This window comes from Orbicella franksi, chromosome 1, assembly GCF_964199315.1.
Source record: "Orbicella franksi chromosome 1, jaOrbFran1.1, whole genome shotgun sequence".
Lineage (NCBI taxonomy): Eukaryota > Metazoa > Cnidaria > Anthozoa > Scleractinia > Merulinidae > Orbicella > Orbicella franksi.
This window is the reverse complement of record NC_138145.1, coordinates 11177383-11192354: the sequence shown is the minus strand read 5'-3', so window position 1 is coordinate 11192354 and position 14972 is coordinate 11177383. Positions and strand designations below refer to the sequence as shown.

Here is a 14972-nt window from a genome sequence, read left to right as displayed (position 1 = left end):
CCAGAATAACGAACAGAGGACGTGCGAGGTACGCGACCGCTTCATGAAACAGCCTTTATGTGTGTTTATGCCAGACTAGCTAATTTCACCCTCTCCCCCCCAGTCTCGCCATCGACGTCCACATTTGTAAACATTTTTAAATTTCGTAATAACGAGTTCTCAAACCGGACAAGAAGCAGTTGCCATGAAGGTGTCACTAGTGGTAGTACTCACTAGTGGTTTCAGAGGAATTCGTGAAATCGATGCTTGGCAGAAGTTTGAGCAAGCGGACGTAATTATGCACTTCGACCTTGCAGGGGGAGACTCTGATGTTCGAAGCAAAGTTTAAATTAAACCCCAAAAGGAGACCAGTCTGGGCGTGGCTCACGCATTATTATCATTATTATTATTTTCTTTTTTGGCTCAAGCATCATTTGACCGGTAAAAGATGAGGACACGAGAACTGATTTCCTTTCTATTCGACTTAGATCACCAGATGGAACCAAAACAGAATGATGGTGTCTGATGTTTATTACCTTTTTCGCGGGTAACCCTAGGTAGACGGACGATACTTTGACAAGTAAAACGTTTGGAACCCAGTTGGTCCTGAACACCCTAAGTGAGACCACAGTTCGTGATTTGCACCGCCCTTCCCCCGTCCCTCCCCGCCTAAGCGAGACGACGAGCATCCCGGTCCTTTCATAACGAAGTCCCTCACCCCTAGCCTAGGGCTCGTCACGCAAAGAACTTCTGAGTATGAGGCTACCCCCTCCAGGGATTTTCGAGCTTGTCAGTCAAATTCCTCAATATATCCCTCATCTAGCTGAAGTGAGCTCCCGTATTAAATAATTAATTGTTAAAAGGGCCAACCCAAAAATTCACTGAGGCAAGTAATAGTTGAAAAGAGAAAATTGCGGAGGATTTCTGTACGTGACCGGAAAAGAATGTCTGCATAATGTCTGCATACCGAGCCGGGTCACACGGTCATGTGATTTGTTTCCGGCATATCCTTACGGTGTAATGGCGTTTTTGGCAAGTCAAGCAGCGGTTCTCCTTCTTTTCATCTTGTTCCTCAACTCTGTACTGTTACATGGTTCGAAAAATTCTAAACCTCCTCACATTCTGTTCATCCTCGCGGATGATCTTGGCTGGAGCGATGTCAGCTTCCATGGCTCGGTCATAAAAACTCCAAACATCGACAAGCTGGCCAGTGAAGGAGTGATCCTCGATAATTACTATGTGCTACCACTGTGTACACCAACAAGATCAGCTCTGATGACTGGAAGGTACCCCATACACACAGGTATAAAAAGAATGCCGCAAAAATGGGAAAATCTAACATTCTACTGTAAGATATCACACAACGCTTCTCTTTTAACCCACCTTGGAGAATTTTGTAACAAAATGAACAGCCACAAGAAAGTTTAAGATTGTTATTAACCGACCCGTGGACGTTTTTCATGGTTAGAACTAGTTTCTCTCCCGTTGTTGAACTTTGGGCGAATCAAAACACTTGCTAGCTAGTATTGCCAGGTTTAAAAGTTAACTCAGGCGGAGAAAGATTCTTATAATTGTTATATTTCATGGACTTCACTAGTAACATCGGTCAAAGTCAAAAATTAAACAGAAATAATAAAAATTTCACAATAACTTTTCAACGCTAAAAAACGACGTTTCGATGTCATCTTGACATTGTTGTCAAGTTAGAAATATAATAACGATAAGTTTTGTTTGTATATATGTACAGGCAAGGTGGCAATAATTATAATAGCTCGGAATAAAGTTAGGCGTCACAGGTGAGAGATGTCAAACAGGACATTTACACGAATGGAGCCTGATGGCGTGTTCATTCCGGTTTTCTTTTACGAATAAACAGCATCGTGGCTTGGGAGGAGGAGGAGGAGGGTTGGGGGGGGGGGGGGGGGCTGTTAGTAAAACAAAGAAATGAATTTAAGGTCAGATTTTGCGCTCTTAGCCAAAAATTCTGGAAGTCACGTTACGTTATTCTGATTGACTTCGAGGTTAGACACGCATTCTAGTCTGATTGATTACAGCTTGTTGCCTAGAAACAAATTATAGCATGTTCACTGGAAAGCATATTCACCGGCCATCACTCTTATTTTGGTGAGCGTTTATTTCATTTTATTTTTTTAGGTATGCAGCATGATGTAATACACCCTCCAGACCCCTTTGGGTTGCCGTTAGAGTACAGTCTTCTACCTCAAGAACTGAAAAAAGTTGGTGAGTGTGAGAGCCGTATCAGCAGACATCGGCCTAGTTATTGATCACTCAAGTAAAGTAAACGACGGCTTCATGCAAAAAATTTTTTTTTCTGAACTTGTCTTTAAGTGCCACAAAACTCCCTATATTCCAAAAGAACATTTGGACTGAAACAGATTTCCTTAGGAATGCTTCTCTTGTTGTAGGTTATGCCACACACTTGGTAGGCAAGTGGCATCTTGGTTTCTACAAGTGGCCTTACGTTCCTACAAAAAGAGGCTTTGACTCCTCGTTTGGATTCTGGGATGGTTCAGAGAGCCACTACTCTCACTCGGTTGAAGGATTTTTAGATTTCCATGATGGAACAGAGCCTGCGAGGAACTACGGAGGCACATACGCCATGTATGCGTACATGGAGGTAAACCTCTCTAGCATACCGTACATTCCCTCTTGCGAACTGAGCCTGGCCCTGTTTAGGCCCTGTTTATTGCAACAGTATTCCCGTTATAAGACTCCCTGGATATATGACCCCTCCCTCCGATCCCCGACTACATGATCTAAACTGAATGAGTATTATAATATTGCGTTATGTGATTCAGTGAACGTGCCTTTGACAGCGTTAATCTTTTGAATTATCTTAGTCTTCTGGTAAACAACAGCAGTAATCTTTATTCTCCTTCATTTTAAAATTACAGGTTAATTGGCCAGCGGATAGCAAGCGCTAATCTAGGCGGGCCATTAATCGTTTATGCATATAACTAGCTTAATTTTTTGTTTCGAAAAACAAGTGACATATACACAAAGTCTATCAAAACGTGTGAGGGAAGCGTAGTTCTCTAGTGTTTAGCACGCTGAAAACCGGATCGTGTGGTGCAGGCTCGAGCTCTAGCTGAGTTCAACGTATTGTGTTCTTGGGCAACACTATGTACCTTTCTCCGTTCAGATATATAAATGGGTGACGGAGAATCAAATACTGGGAGCATCCCTGTGATGATGTTACATCGCATCCAGGGGGAGCAGAAATACTCCTAGTCACTTCATTCTACGAAAACCGAAGATAATCGGCAGCCTGACGGGCCATTAAGCTCGAACGCAGAGAAAACCATTCGTTTATAAGATGAATGTCTACCTCAGAACCCGTTGAAAAAATATTTTGGAAGTAAGTGGTTAACAAAATTCCTTGCGGTTTTAACGAAAATCTGGTATATTTTCAGAGGTTGGAAAAGATAGTTAAGTCACATGATCCACAGCAGCCCTTATTCATGTACATGGCCTTTCAAAACGTTCATTCTCCAGTCCAAGCGCCTCAGCAATATGTCGATAAATACAGTTTCATCAAAGACGATCTTAGAAGACGTTACGCTGGTATGGTAGACATCTTGGATGAGGCAGTGGGAAACATTACCGAGGTTTTCACCTCAGCAGGGTATGCAGCGAAAAACATTTGATTGCATAACACGTTTCTAAATGACCATTATGACGCTGACCCTACGATGGAGAATTTGGTGGAAATAAGAATGCTATGTAAACTGTACGCATTCAAATAAACATCGCAAGCCTCCAAACATATATATTAAGTACAAACAGAAAAAGCTCTACTGCCGTGAAAACAAACTTTAACACACACCGCACATACACATTTTAGAGATCCTGGTTTGGCTAGAAATCTTACTAAAGCTGTTTCTATTTGCAGATTATGGAATGACACGCTTGTTATTTTTAGTACGGACAACGGAGGTTTACCTAGTTCAGGAGGGTTCAACTGGCCACTTCGTGGAACAAAACACACTATTTGGGAGGGAGGGGCCAGAGGGACCGGATTTGTCTATGGTAATTTACTGGAACGGAGAGGTGTGAGGAACGCAGAGTTGTTGCACGTGACGGACTGGTACCCAACCCTAATCAACCTGGCAGGTACGCGGTACGCAAGGAATTTTGCGTGCAGCTTGCGAAATTATATTACAGCGAAGACTGTTTTGTGAAGAGAAGAACATAAAATATCATTTTGATTTCTATTTTATTCGAAGAACCCTGTCCCCATCCCCAAAAATGGACGGTGTTTGCAAACCTTTGAAAGAAGCCTTTAAACAAAACATTGAAAAATCACTTGTTGTAAATTTTTTTTATAAAATGGAGTAGTTATGATGTATTAAGAATTATCTTAGTAGCGTTTGCATTGCTCTTGGTATTCGGCAAAAATTTCTGCCATTGTGAGGAGCTTAGTTCAAGCCTTGGTTTGTTTAAAACTGGGTTGCGAACTCGTCTTGAAAAACTTGTTTTAATGCATAGATGTAAACCCTGGTAAATCTTTGTACTTGTGTTGTGTTTATATAAATAATATTGACTGATTTGACATACTGAAGACTTCCAAAGACGACAGGGCCGTGGTTTTGGACTGATAATGTCCAATAACCACTCTCTTGTAACTCAGAGAAATATTTTTTATGTAGCATTTCAAGTTCGATTATTTTTCGCTGTTAGGAGGAAGCTTCGATCCTAAACATCCCAAACCTGCTGACGGTTTTGATGTGTGGGAGACAATCTCGTCTGGTAAACCCTCGCCAAGGAATGAAGTTCTCATAAACATCGATACCACCCAAGGGTCCGCATTGCGTGTGGGGCAGATGAAGATACTGTTAAACGTTCCCAATGTCACGTGGTTTAAGCCACCCGAACTGGAAGAGAGGCTCAATGATCGAGAGACTGGGTTACAGTTAATTGAAGATGATCTCAATAGAGAACTTTTGTTGTTGGTACGTTTATTTTTTGTTTTTAAACTAATAGAGTTTGGTAGCTTCAAAATGTTAAGAGTAACGGGAAGTAAGGGTGGAGTGATATTCTATCGGTAATGCTTGCTCTACTAGATGAAATGAATAACCATAAATAGCTATAATAGCTTAATAGACCCTTAATAGTTTTTTTCCTGAATTGATGTAGGATCATGTCGCCAAACAAGACAGAATTGAAGTCGCTCTTTACAATTTAACCGCTGACCCAAATGAGCGCAACGACTTGAGCAGCAAGTACCCGGATGTAGTTCAGAAACTAAAAGAAAGAATGGCGTATTATGTGGAGAGCGCAGTCACACCACTCAACAAGCCACCTGATCCAGAGGCGAGAAAGGCTGCTGAAAAAAACGATTGTTGGGGTCCTTGGCAAGACTGAAAAGTCATGAATTTACAGAACCACTCTTGTTTAAGCCGCAATAATATTTGTCAAGTAACAATGGGGTTTAAATAAAAAAAGAAGTGGAATTAAATTTTACAATTTCCTCTCGTGTTTTTATGACCCTTTTGTGCTACACCATTTTAAAACACCGCCGTTGGTTGTTTGGATTCCTGTGCCGTTTCAATTGTTGATTTCCGCACAGTGAACTACCTCGACACCGATGGAGAAGTTTGATTACAATAGGCCCCCTCTACAATTCTCTTGGCTATCAACCGCGATATAAACAAAGATCAATATCTCGTGATCTGAAAAGTAAGATCATGCCGTATATGTCTTTCATCTCCCTTGTCACCTAGCCTTGCCTTTGTGATTTACAACAGCTTCAGTCTGTACAGTGCCGTCAGGAACACAATTTTAACTCAGGAACATTTTTGGATATCTGAAAATGTAAAATGTGTAATATTTCACCCGTATACCGGAGCAGAATTCACTTGCCTTTCCCCCAGTCCTTCCCTGCCCTCTCACTTCTTCAGCCTCGTTTTCCCGTTCTTCAAAGTACAAGACGACATAGCTATTTTTATATTTGATGTTATGTTTGTAGTGTGATACGATTATACCTTTGACCCGACCTGCAATAAAGTGGTAAAAACAATTTATTATTTATATAGGGCTGAGAGTAGTACAAAATGATAGCGGATTTCTTATGTCATGTAGCTACTCTTCTCCTGTTTATCTTGTTCCCCAACTCTGTACTGTCACATGGTTCGAAGAATTCTAAACCTCCTCACATTCTGTTCATCCTCGCGGATGATCTTGGCTGGAGCGATGTCGGCTTCCATGGCTCGGTCATAAAAACTCCAAACATCGACAAGCTGGCCAGTGAAGGAGTGATCTTGGATAATTACTATGTGCTACCACTGTGTACACCAACAAGATCAGCTCTGATGACTGGAAGGTACCCCATACACACAGGTATTATTCTAATCGAATACTCCAAAAAGGAGTGATTTATGGGTTTTAGGGGTTTAATTAACCAGAATTTCTCAAATTTCTCCTGCCGGTGATCCGTCGCAATCGTAATTCTTACGCTGAACCAGGATCCGCCATGCAGTTCAGGCCTTTTTCGCCTGAAGTACTTGCCTAATTTAAATTGTTTTTCTGAATCACAGTTTTCGTAATTTTGTCTAAAATTGGTACTGCAAGAATTGGTCCGAAAATACTTAGTCGGTATAAAAATTTGTCCCAAAACTTGTAAATATATATGGGTTATTGACCTAGACTACGAGTAGTCCCTCTTTCGCTTAGTCTGTCGTGCGTTACGCGAAAGAAAACTGCGAGAAAAAAATGGCCGCTCGAAATCCTGGGGGGTGAGGAGCGCGCAGGATTTCTCGCGGCCATTTTTTTCCTCGCAGTTTTCTTTCGCGTCATGCACGACAGACTAAGCGAAAGAGGGACTACTCGTAGTCTATTATTGACCAAGCTGGTTCGGTCAAAATGGCTGGATATTGGCCAAGCTATTTTTTTTTGCGTCAAGTTTATGGACCGAGCCGGAGTCGAGGTATATAAACTCGTAGTAAAAAGAACGGTGCCAATATCCAGCTATCTTGACCGAACCCCCGTAACAAGCTTGGTCAATAAAAGATTTCTTATACGGCTTTCGGGAAAATTTTTCATCCGGGATACAGCGGGTAATCCCGAACGGGCAAGATTGCGCCATCTAGTGCCCGTTGGGGTAGCCAATAACAGTGCTAGCCATAAAATAATTGAAATTATTAGAGTAAAAGAGGGCTGTGTTTCGCACCACGCATCAGGGTACTACTCGAATTGAAGACACACCAGGAAAATAAAGTCCACGGGATCTACCAGTTGTTTTGAACTAGTTTAATCAGCACAAGCTAGCTAGTCAACTGAAAGCAAAGGCATACATGTGGGTTGACTATAGCAATTCTGAAAAATCGGATCTAACCTAAAAATCGAAACAGCAAAAAATATAACAGTGGAGCCAATATGGCGGTTGGCTGGCTTTCTCAACGCTCGACGTCCCTCGTACTGGTTTTGCTGCTGGCTATCTCTCTTCACATTTCACCTGTACCTGAACATTTAGAAAATCAGGGGAATGTATTTGTGGCCCTTAAACTAAATTTTATCAGCTATCCTGGACGCAATTCTGGTCTACAAAGACAGTCGAGGGTCGTTTCTACGGAGCCATCTTTGAAGTTTCAAAGCTACATTTATTTGGCTAATGTCGGTCTCTCAGCTTCGCTTGTGGTGCTTTTGTCGGGTGACGTGAGTTCAAATCCTGGCCCCGTTAAAGATCCGTGTGCTGTCTGCTCGAAAGGATGTCGCTCAAATCAAAAAGCAGTTCAATGCGATGAGTGTAACAAATGGTACCACGCGAAATGTATGAATATGGGCTTTGACGAGTATCACTCACTTGTGATGAATGAGTCTTCTACCTGGATGTGTTTCACTTGTTTATTTCCTGGCGTAAATTCCTTAAATGATTCAAGCAGTAGCAATTTGACCCTACAACATCCTGAAGATTTCAATGATCAGTCTGAAATCCGTTGTTTGCGGGGTTTCAGGATTGCCCATTTAAACGTTAACCGCCTGCTGAATAAACTCGACTATGTCAAAGAATTTTTGAACAAGCATTCTATTGACATTTTGACTCTGTCAGAAACATAGCTAACTCCAGATATTATGGATGACGAAGTCACTTTGCAAGGCTTCTCGCTGGCACGAAAGGATAGGGTCAGCTTGGTTAAAAGTTGTGGTGGAGGAGTCATGATTTTCGTTGGAGACGGCATACCCTATGTGGTTAAGTCTGATCTCACATCCAACTGTTTTGAATGCTTGTGGGTGGATGTTAAGCGACCTAAATGTAGGCGATTGACTATATGCTGCAGCTATACACCTGGACATCAAAATATCGATGATTTTATTTCATATCTGGATGATGCTCTTAACATGATTGATACTGACCACTGTGATTTTGTTTTAATGGGAGGTTTTAATGTTGACTACTCTTCAAAGAAGAATCATTTACGCCATAAATTAAAAGAATTTGCATCTAATCACAGCCTTACACAGATTGTTAACAAGCCTACCCGTGTTACTGAGAATTCTAGCACCACGATAGACTTAATTTTTGTCAACAACTCTCATAGGATCATGCAGTCAGATGTTCTTGATGCAAGCATAAGTGACCACAGCGTTGTTTTTTGTACCATCAAAGGGGGTGTCAAAAAACTACCGCCCAAGGTGTTTGAGTATCGCTGTTTCAAAAACTATGATAAAGATGCATTTCTGAAAGACTTAAATTACGTTCCATGGTCTATTATTGAGAGCACAAATGACGTTAATGATGCTTTACACCTTTGTCGATATTATCACAATTCTGTAAGGCGTAATCCCGTTTAAGACGCGCTATTTTCCTACTTTTGTACAAAGAGCACAAACACACTGTTTTCGATAAAAGGATTATTTTCCACTGATCTCTTGATATCCTACTCGCACCAATCCACGAACGAGCGCCATAATTCGATTAGCTACTAAAGCAAAAATGGCGGGAATCTCGCGTGTTCGGTTTTATCACTAAGAAAAACAAACATAATGTCTAAAAATAAACAAAACTCTAAACGAAGTGCAAAACAGGCTGAACACAGATGTAATACGTTGAACGCTTTTTTGTTTGCGTTTTAAAGGTTTGCAGCATGGTGTTATACACGTGGACCAGCCTGTTGGATTGCCATTAGAATATAGTATTTTGCCTCAAGAACTGAAAAAAGTTGGTAAGTCTCCTTCATGTTTAATTTAATAAGACGATGTGACAGTGCTTACCTGATCTTCGTTTAGAAATGTAGTTTGCTGAAAGTAAGGTTTTTCATGAGGTTTATATTTTGACTGGCAGATTTACTTCTAAATCACTAGTGTTTAGTTATGGAAAAAAACCTCTTTTGTCCTTGCTAACCAGTTCTACTAAACGTGTTTAACCAGTATTAGTAAAACACAGTGGGTTCCCTCAGCGTTCATTTAGCAAACCCAAGTTTCATCCTTTACATTTGCAAGATAATCTTTTGACGTATTAAAGTGAATATATGAAAGACCATATATTTGAGCTGCTTAAGTTCTTTGTACAACTGCGATGATCAATCATATCTTCATATAATCTCTTGACATTCGTTAGAAAAAGAATTTCCAAAATATTTGGTCTATGACTTCATTATACTTACTTTCTGGTGGTATGACATCGTTTCCTCTGCCATTCTTTAGGGGATGGCATTACGCACCCACAGCATAATTCTTAAATCAATGGGAATTTTAACAACGCGTCTCTTGTTGTAGGTTATGCCACTCACTTGGTAGGCAAGTGGCATCTTGGTTCATACAAGTGGCCTTATGTTCCAACAAAAAGAGGGTTTGACTCGTTTTTTGGATTCTGGAGTGGAGCAGAGGATCATTATAATCACTCAGTTGAAGGATTTTTAGACTTCCGTGACGGAGAAGAGCCTGCAAGACACTGGAATGGTACTTACGCCATGTATGCATACACGAAGGTAACTTGTTTTTACTGCAATTCCCTTTACGAACGTTGCAACTGTAAGTATTGAATGCAAGCATTAAGTCTTATAACTGCAGGTAGCTGCAATCTTATTGCAGACCAGATTTAACTACATATCCGTCTGCCGGAGGTGTCCGCCTTGCAGCAAAATAAGTAAGCACTTTGAGGTACGAGTAGAAGGCACGATTGGGAACTCCGATTGTAACTCCTGAATTTTCTTTAGAGAGGCGTTCCTTTTCGGACAAATTTTCACCTAAAAGAATTCGCTGGTAAAAAGGCCAAGACTGTAAAGTTTTCCTGTAGTGATTTGCGTGTTGCAGTAAGAAAGACTTTGAAGCTGAAGATAAGTGAACCCAATTAGTACAACAATGCTAAGTAAATTGGACATTTTTTTAGTTTTTTTTTAAGATAATTAAGACGATCCTTCTATACACTGTTGCAGTAGACCTACCCATCCCCCACACCCACCGTCTCCATTTCCCATAGACTAATAACAACATGTATTAGAAACGTCTTTTGTGTTTAATATTTCCAGAGGATGGAGGAAATTGTAGAGTCACATGATCCAGAGCAGCCCCTGTTCATGTACATGGCCTTTCAAAACGTTCATTCTCCAGTCCAAGCGCCTCAGCAGTATGTTGATAAATATAGATTTATCAAAGACGATCTTAGGAGACATTACGCTGGTATGGTAGACATCTTGGATGAGGCAGTGGGAAACATTACCAAGGTTTTCACCTCAGCAGGGTATGCTTCGAGGAAAATTTGAATGTATAACGAGTTTTTGAATAACTATTATGGGGCCGATTCTTCGATGGCGAATTTGATGGAAATAAGAACGCTATGCAAGCTGTTGGACATCGCAAACCTCCGAACATGTATGTTTAGTACAAAAAACAGGCTCTACTGCCGTGAAAGCAAACTTAAAACCCTCGGCACGTATTTTAGAGATCCTGATTTTTTCTAGAAATCTTACTAAAGCTGTGTCTGTTCGCAGGTTGTGGAATGACACACTTGTTATCTTTAGTACGGACAACGGGGGTTTACCTACTAATGGAGGGTTTAACTGGCCACTTCGTGGAACAAAACACACTATTTGGGAGGGAGGGGCTAAAGGGGTCGGATTTGTCTATGGTAACTTACTGAAACGAAGAGGTGTGAGGAACGCGGAGATGTTGCACGTGACAGATTGGTACCCAACTCTCATCAACCTGGCAGGTACGCGGTACGCAAGGAATTTTGCGCGTAGCTCGCGAAATTGTCTTACAGCGGACACTGTTTTATGAAAAGATGAACATAAAACATCATTTTTATATCAGTCCCCATCCCCAAAATGGACACTGTTTACAAGCCTTTGAAAAATCACTTGATGTATTTTTATTTTTAAATGGAGTGCCTTTTATCTATTAAGAATTAACATATTATCTTTGTAGCGTTTGCAGTGCGCTTGATATTCGGTAGAAATTCCCGTCATTGCGTGGAGCGGCTAGGCCAACTGTGATTGGACGATTTGAAATTAAAGTTGAGTTTTGAAGGTTTAGTTCAAGCCATGCTTTGTTTAAAACTGGGTTGCGACTGCGTCATGGAAAACTTGTTTTTAATGCGATGTACATACAGTGAAAGCCCTCGCTGTGAGCGGACACCCTTGGGACGCGAAAAAACTGTCCGTAACTTACGAGAACAGTTCTCGTAAAATGGCCGTCTGCGGGAGCTTGCCCATTGGGAATGCAGAATATCGCCAAATTGTTGTTATTTGTTTTGTTTTATTGCCTTGTACAATGCCGCGATAATAGCAATCACTGCATGTATGCAGTACTGCATACCGCAGCGCTAGGACTGGCCCTCAGTGATTGAAGAACAAATCATAATTGCAGTCAGCATTAACATTAGCATTAACAGTCTCACTGCAACAAAACGCAGCGATACAGTTAACAAATGTTGATAAGTATCTTTCAAAGTCAGGTCCAATTCCTTTAAGGTGTCCGTTTACGGGAGCTTACAAACAAAGTAAAAGTCTAGCTCGTAAGCCCTCAAAGTGTCTTCGGCCGCTTATGAGAATGTCCACTTAGGGGAATAAGTATAAATACAGAGTTTGCACGAAAGTTCAAACAGGGTTTTGTGAACGCGGCCGTTAATAGAGCTGTCTGCTTACGAGAGTGTCCGTTAAGAGAGCTTCCATTGTAGTTTCCAACTTAATTTGTGTCTTGATATATATAACATTGACTGATTTAACATACTGAAGACTTCAAAAGACGACAGGCCGTGTTTTTGGACTGATAATGTTCTATAACCACTCTTTTGTAACTCAGAGAAATTTGTTTGTGTAGCATTCCAAGTTTGTTTATTTTTCGCTGTTAGGAGGAAGCTTCGATCCTAAACATCCCAAACCTGTTGACGGTTTTGATGTGTGGGAGACAATCTCGTCTGGTAAACCCTCGCCAAGGAATGAAGTTCTCATAAACATCGATACCACTCAAGGGTCCGCATTGCGTGTGGGGCAGATGAAGATACTGTTAAACGTTCCCAATGTCACGTGGTTTAAGCCACCCGAACTGGAAGAGAGGCTCAATGATCGAGAGACTGGGTTACAGTTAATTGAGGACGATCACAATAGAGAAATTTTGTTGTTGGTACGTTTATTTTTGTTTTTAAACTAATAGAGTTTGGTAGTTGCAAAATTTAAAGTGCTGGACTGAAGTTGTTTCAGTAACGGAAAGTAAGGGAGGACTTAAAGATTGGAGTGATATTCTATCGGTACTGCTTGCTCTACCAGATGAAATGAATAATAATAAATACCTATAATAGCTTAATAGACCCTTAATAGTTTCTTCCTGAATTGATGTAGGATCATGTCGCCAAACAAGACAGGATTGAAGTCGCTCTTTACAATTTAACCGCTGACCCTGATGAGCGCAACGACTTGAGCAGCAAGTACCCGGATGTAGTTCAGAAACTAAAAGAAAGAATGTCGTATTATGTAAGGAGCGCAGTCAAACCACTCAACAAGCCACATGATCCAGAGGCGAGAGAGGCTGCTGAAAAAAACGATTGTTGGGGTCCCTGGTAAAGGACGGATCATCCGGCGGCGCGCGGCAAATGATACCACTCTTGTTTAGACCGCAATAATCTTTGTCATGTAACAACTCGGTTTATTAAGAAAATAAGTAAAATTGAAATTCTCAATTTCTTCCACGTGTGAAATGTGTGACAATTTAATTATTTCACAAAGCAGCTGTTTGTGATTCACTTGCTAATTCAATTGTTGATTTCCGTGCAGTGGCAAATCTTGACACTGATTGGGAATCTTGACTGCAAGTTCTTGGGCTGTCGACCACGATGAGAAAGACCAAAGCACTTAACAAAAGTTCCATTGTTCTCATGGCTGTCTGTATGGCGAACCAAGGCCAGCTTTTAGCGTAGTTCTTTGCGGTGAAAACTCCAAACTCTCCAATGCTTACATATAAAGACACGGAAAAGTTACAGACACCAAAAATTGACGCCACACTCATAAAAACAAACAGTCGCTTTAGTTTTTTCATATCCCGAATTGAATATTGATTATTTGAGCTACAAGATTGCAGAGTCGACCCGAGATTGCGCCACATCCTGACGCCTGCGACAAAATAGCCAACAAAAATGGCTAACCCCCAAGTGGCCAGAGTAGCGTGACATACAAAAATCATGACTTTAGCTTTTGGATAAAACCACACAACGAGATCAGACAAAATCAGATAAACAATGTTGGCAACAGTAATCGAAACTAAGAGAGGTAAGTTTCGAAGTTTCGGTGGTCCCAGCTTAGTTTTAGTGGTTTCCAAGAAGATTAAAAGCATTATGCTGAAAGCCGAGGTCATACACGCTGTGGCGATTCCCCAAGAAGTCAAAAGAACTAAGTTCTGAATCACTGATGTAGATTCGCCCGAAGCGTAAGGGTCCCAGAAGAGCGCGAGGCATCGCCCGAATCCCGCAGCCATCAAAGCGAAGTTCATTACTCGCAGATGGACCTTCTGTCTCGCGAAAAAAGTCTTCCGAAACCGATAGAGAGAAGAAAATGCGTACAACGTCATTAGAACAAACAGGCTCCCAAAGCCGTAGACATGGGCAAACCACATCCAGCCCCATTCTTCAATGGCTGAAGACCATTCTGGAGAAGGTTCAGGCCACGTATTTTTTACGTTGTTCATACCTGAATCATTCGCAACCGAAGCTGTATCTTCAGCCTTCGGGCTGCCAGTGAATTTCCAAGAACTCATTTTTCACGTCCTCTTTTTTCCCCTGTTATGCAATCTTCGGTTTTCGACGGCACGTAACAACAGAATTTCACACAGCACTGTTCTCTGTTCATGTAAAATCAACAAAATATATCGATGTTAATTTATTTTTAATCCGAGTCAGATTTCAGCTGCTCCTAACGTCATTTTTCGTTTTACAGTCTTTTTGGCTGCCTGCATAAATTACGTTCGATCGACAAAATGACCTCACATAATACATTGATTATATCACGTTCTCTCGACAAACTAACCAGTGTTTGGAATCCTTGCCACTTTCGGTTACTCAATCAATAAGCGAAACTCACATGAGATATCGCGTTCGTAAAATATATTCGACTTCGTTCTACAACCCTCAGTTCAGAATTCTAATCGACACTGTTGATTCTAAAATGCTACTCGGCAGAATGTCAAGTTTTTTTTATGTGACCAGCTCTGTGTCAACCGCTTCAATGATTCCTCTCTTTATTAGATCAAATGTTTATCAAATTTACTAGGTTACCTACAGCAACAATATCGGCGAAAATTCAAAATGGGGTTTTAAAACAAATACACAAAGATTCTTGAGATTAAATAATGCTAACTTCTAATGCGATGGTGTCACTCAGCTATTATCCCTTGCTTAAGATGTTTCCTTAGCTGCCGTCCACACTGAAGACAAAATCACTTAACTATAAAAATGATAAACAGAATAAGCAATTTCTCTTCTCCAGTTGCATAAAAGACAAACAAAGTGCAAGGTTTCGACAGAAAATAGCGATAACATTTTACTG

At 40.9% G+C, this 14972-nt stretch overlaps 3 protein-coding genes across 3 annotated transcripts; 2 read left to right on the top strand and 1 right to left on the bottom strand.

The window, feature by feature from the left end:
- The first annotated feature begins 909 nt into the window (after positions 1-909).
- LOC145489907 (arylsulfatase B-like) lies at positions 910-5448 on the top strand. The gene is made up of 7 exons (XM_081468991.1): positions 910-1282; positions 2134-2220; positions 2406-2617; positions 3414-3625; positions 3893-4113; positions 4681-4952; positions 5137-5448. The coding sequence occupies exons 1-7, from the start codon at positions 1000-1002 to the stop codon at positions 5362-5364; spliced, it is 1515 nt and encodes a 504-aa protein (XP_081325117.1). The 5' UTR covers positions 910-999; the 3' UTR covers positions 5365-5448.
- Positions 5449-5580: 132 nt separating this feature from the next.
- LOC145489952 (arylsulfatase B-like) lies at positions 5581-13013 on the top strand. Its single transcript, XM_081469047.1, has 7 exons — positions 5581-6339; positions 9075-9161; positions 9715-9926; positions 10467-10678; positions 10929-11156; positions 12297-12561; positions 12777-13013. The coding sequence occupies exons 1-7, from the start codon at positions 6054-6056 to the stop codon at positions 12996-12998; spliced, it is 1512 nt and encodes a 503-aa protein (XP_081325173.1). The 5' UTR covers positions 5581-6053; the 3' UTR covers positions 12999-13013.
- Positions 13014-13141: 128 nt separating this feature from the next.
- On the bottom strand, positions 13142-14236 carry LOC145489913 (uncharacterized). The gene has a single exon (XM_081469003.1). It carries the CDS (start codon positions 14182-14184, stop codon positions 13153-13155), a length of 1032 nt encoding a protein of 343 aa, XP_081325129.1. The 5' UTR covers positions 14185-14236; the 3' UTR covers positions 13142-13152.
- Positions 14237-14972: the final 736 nt, after the last annotated feature.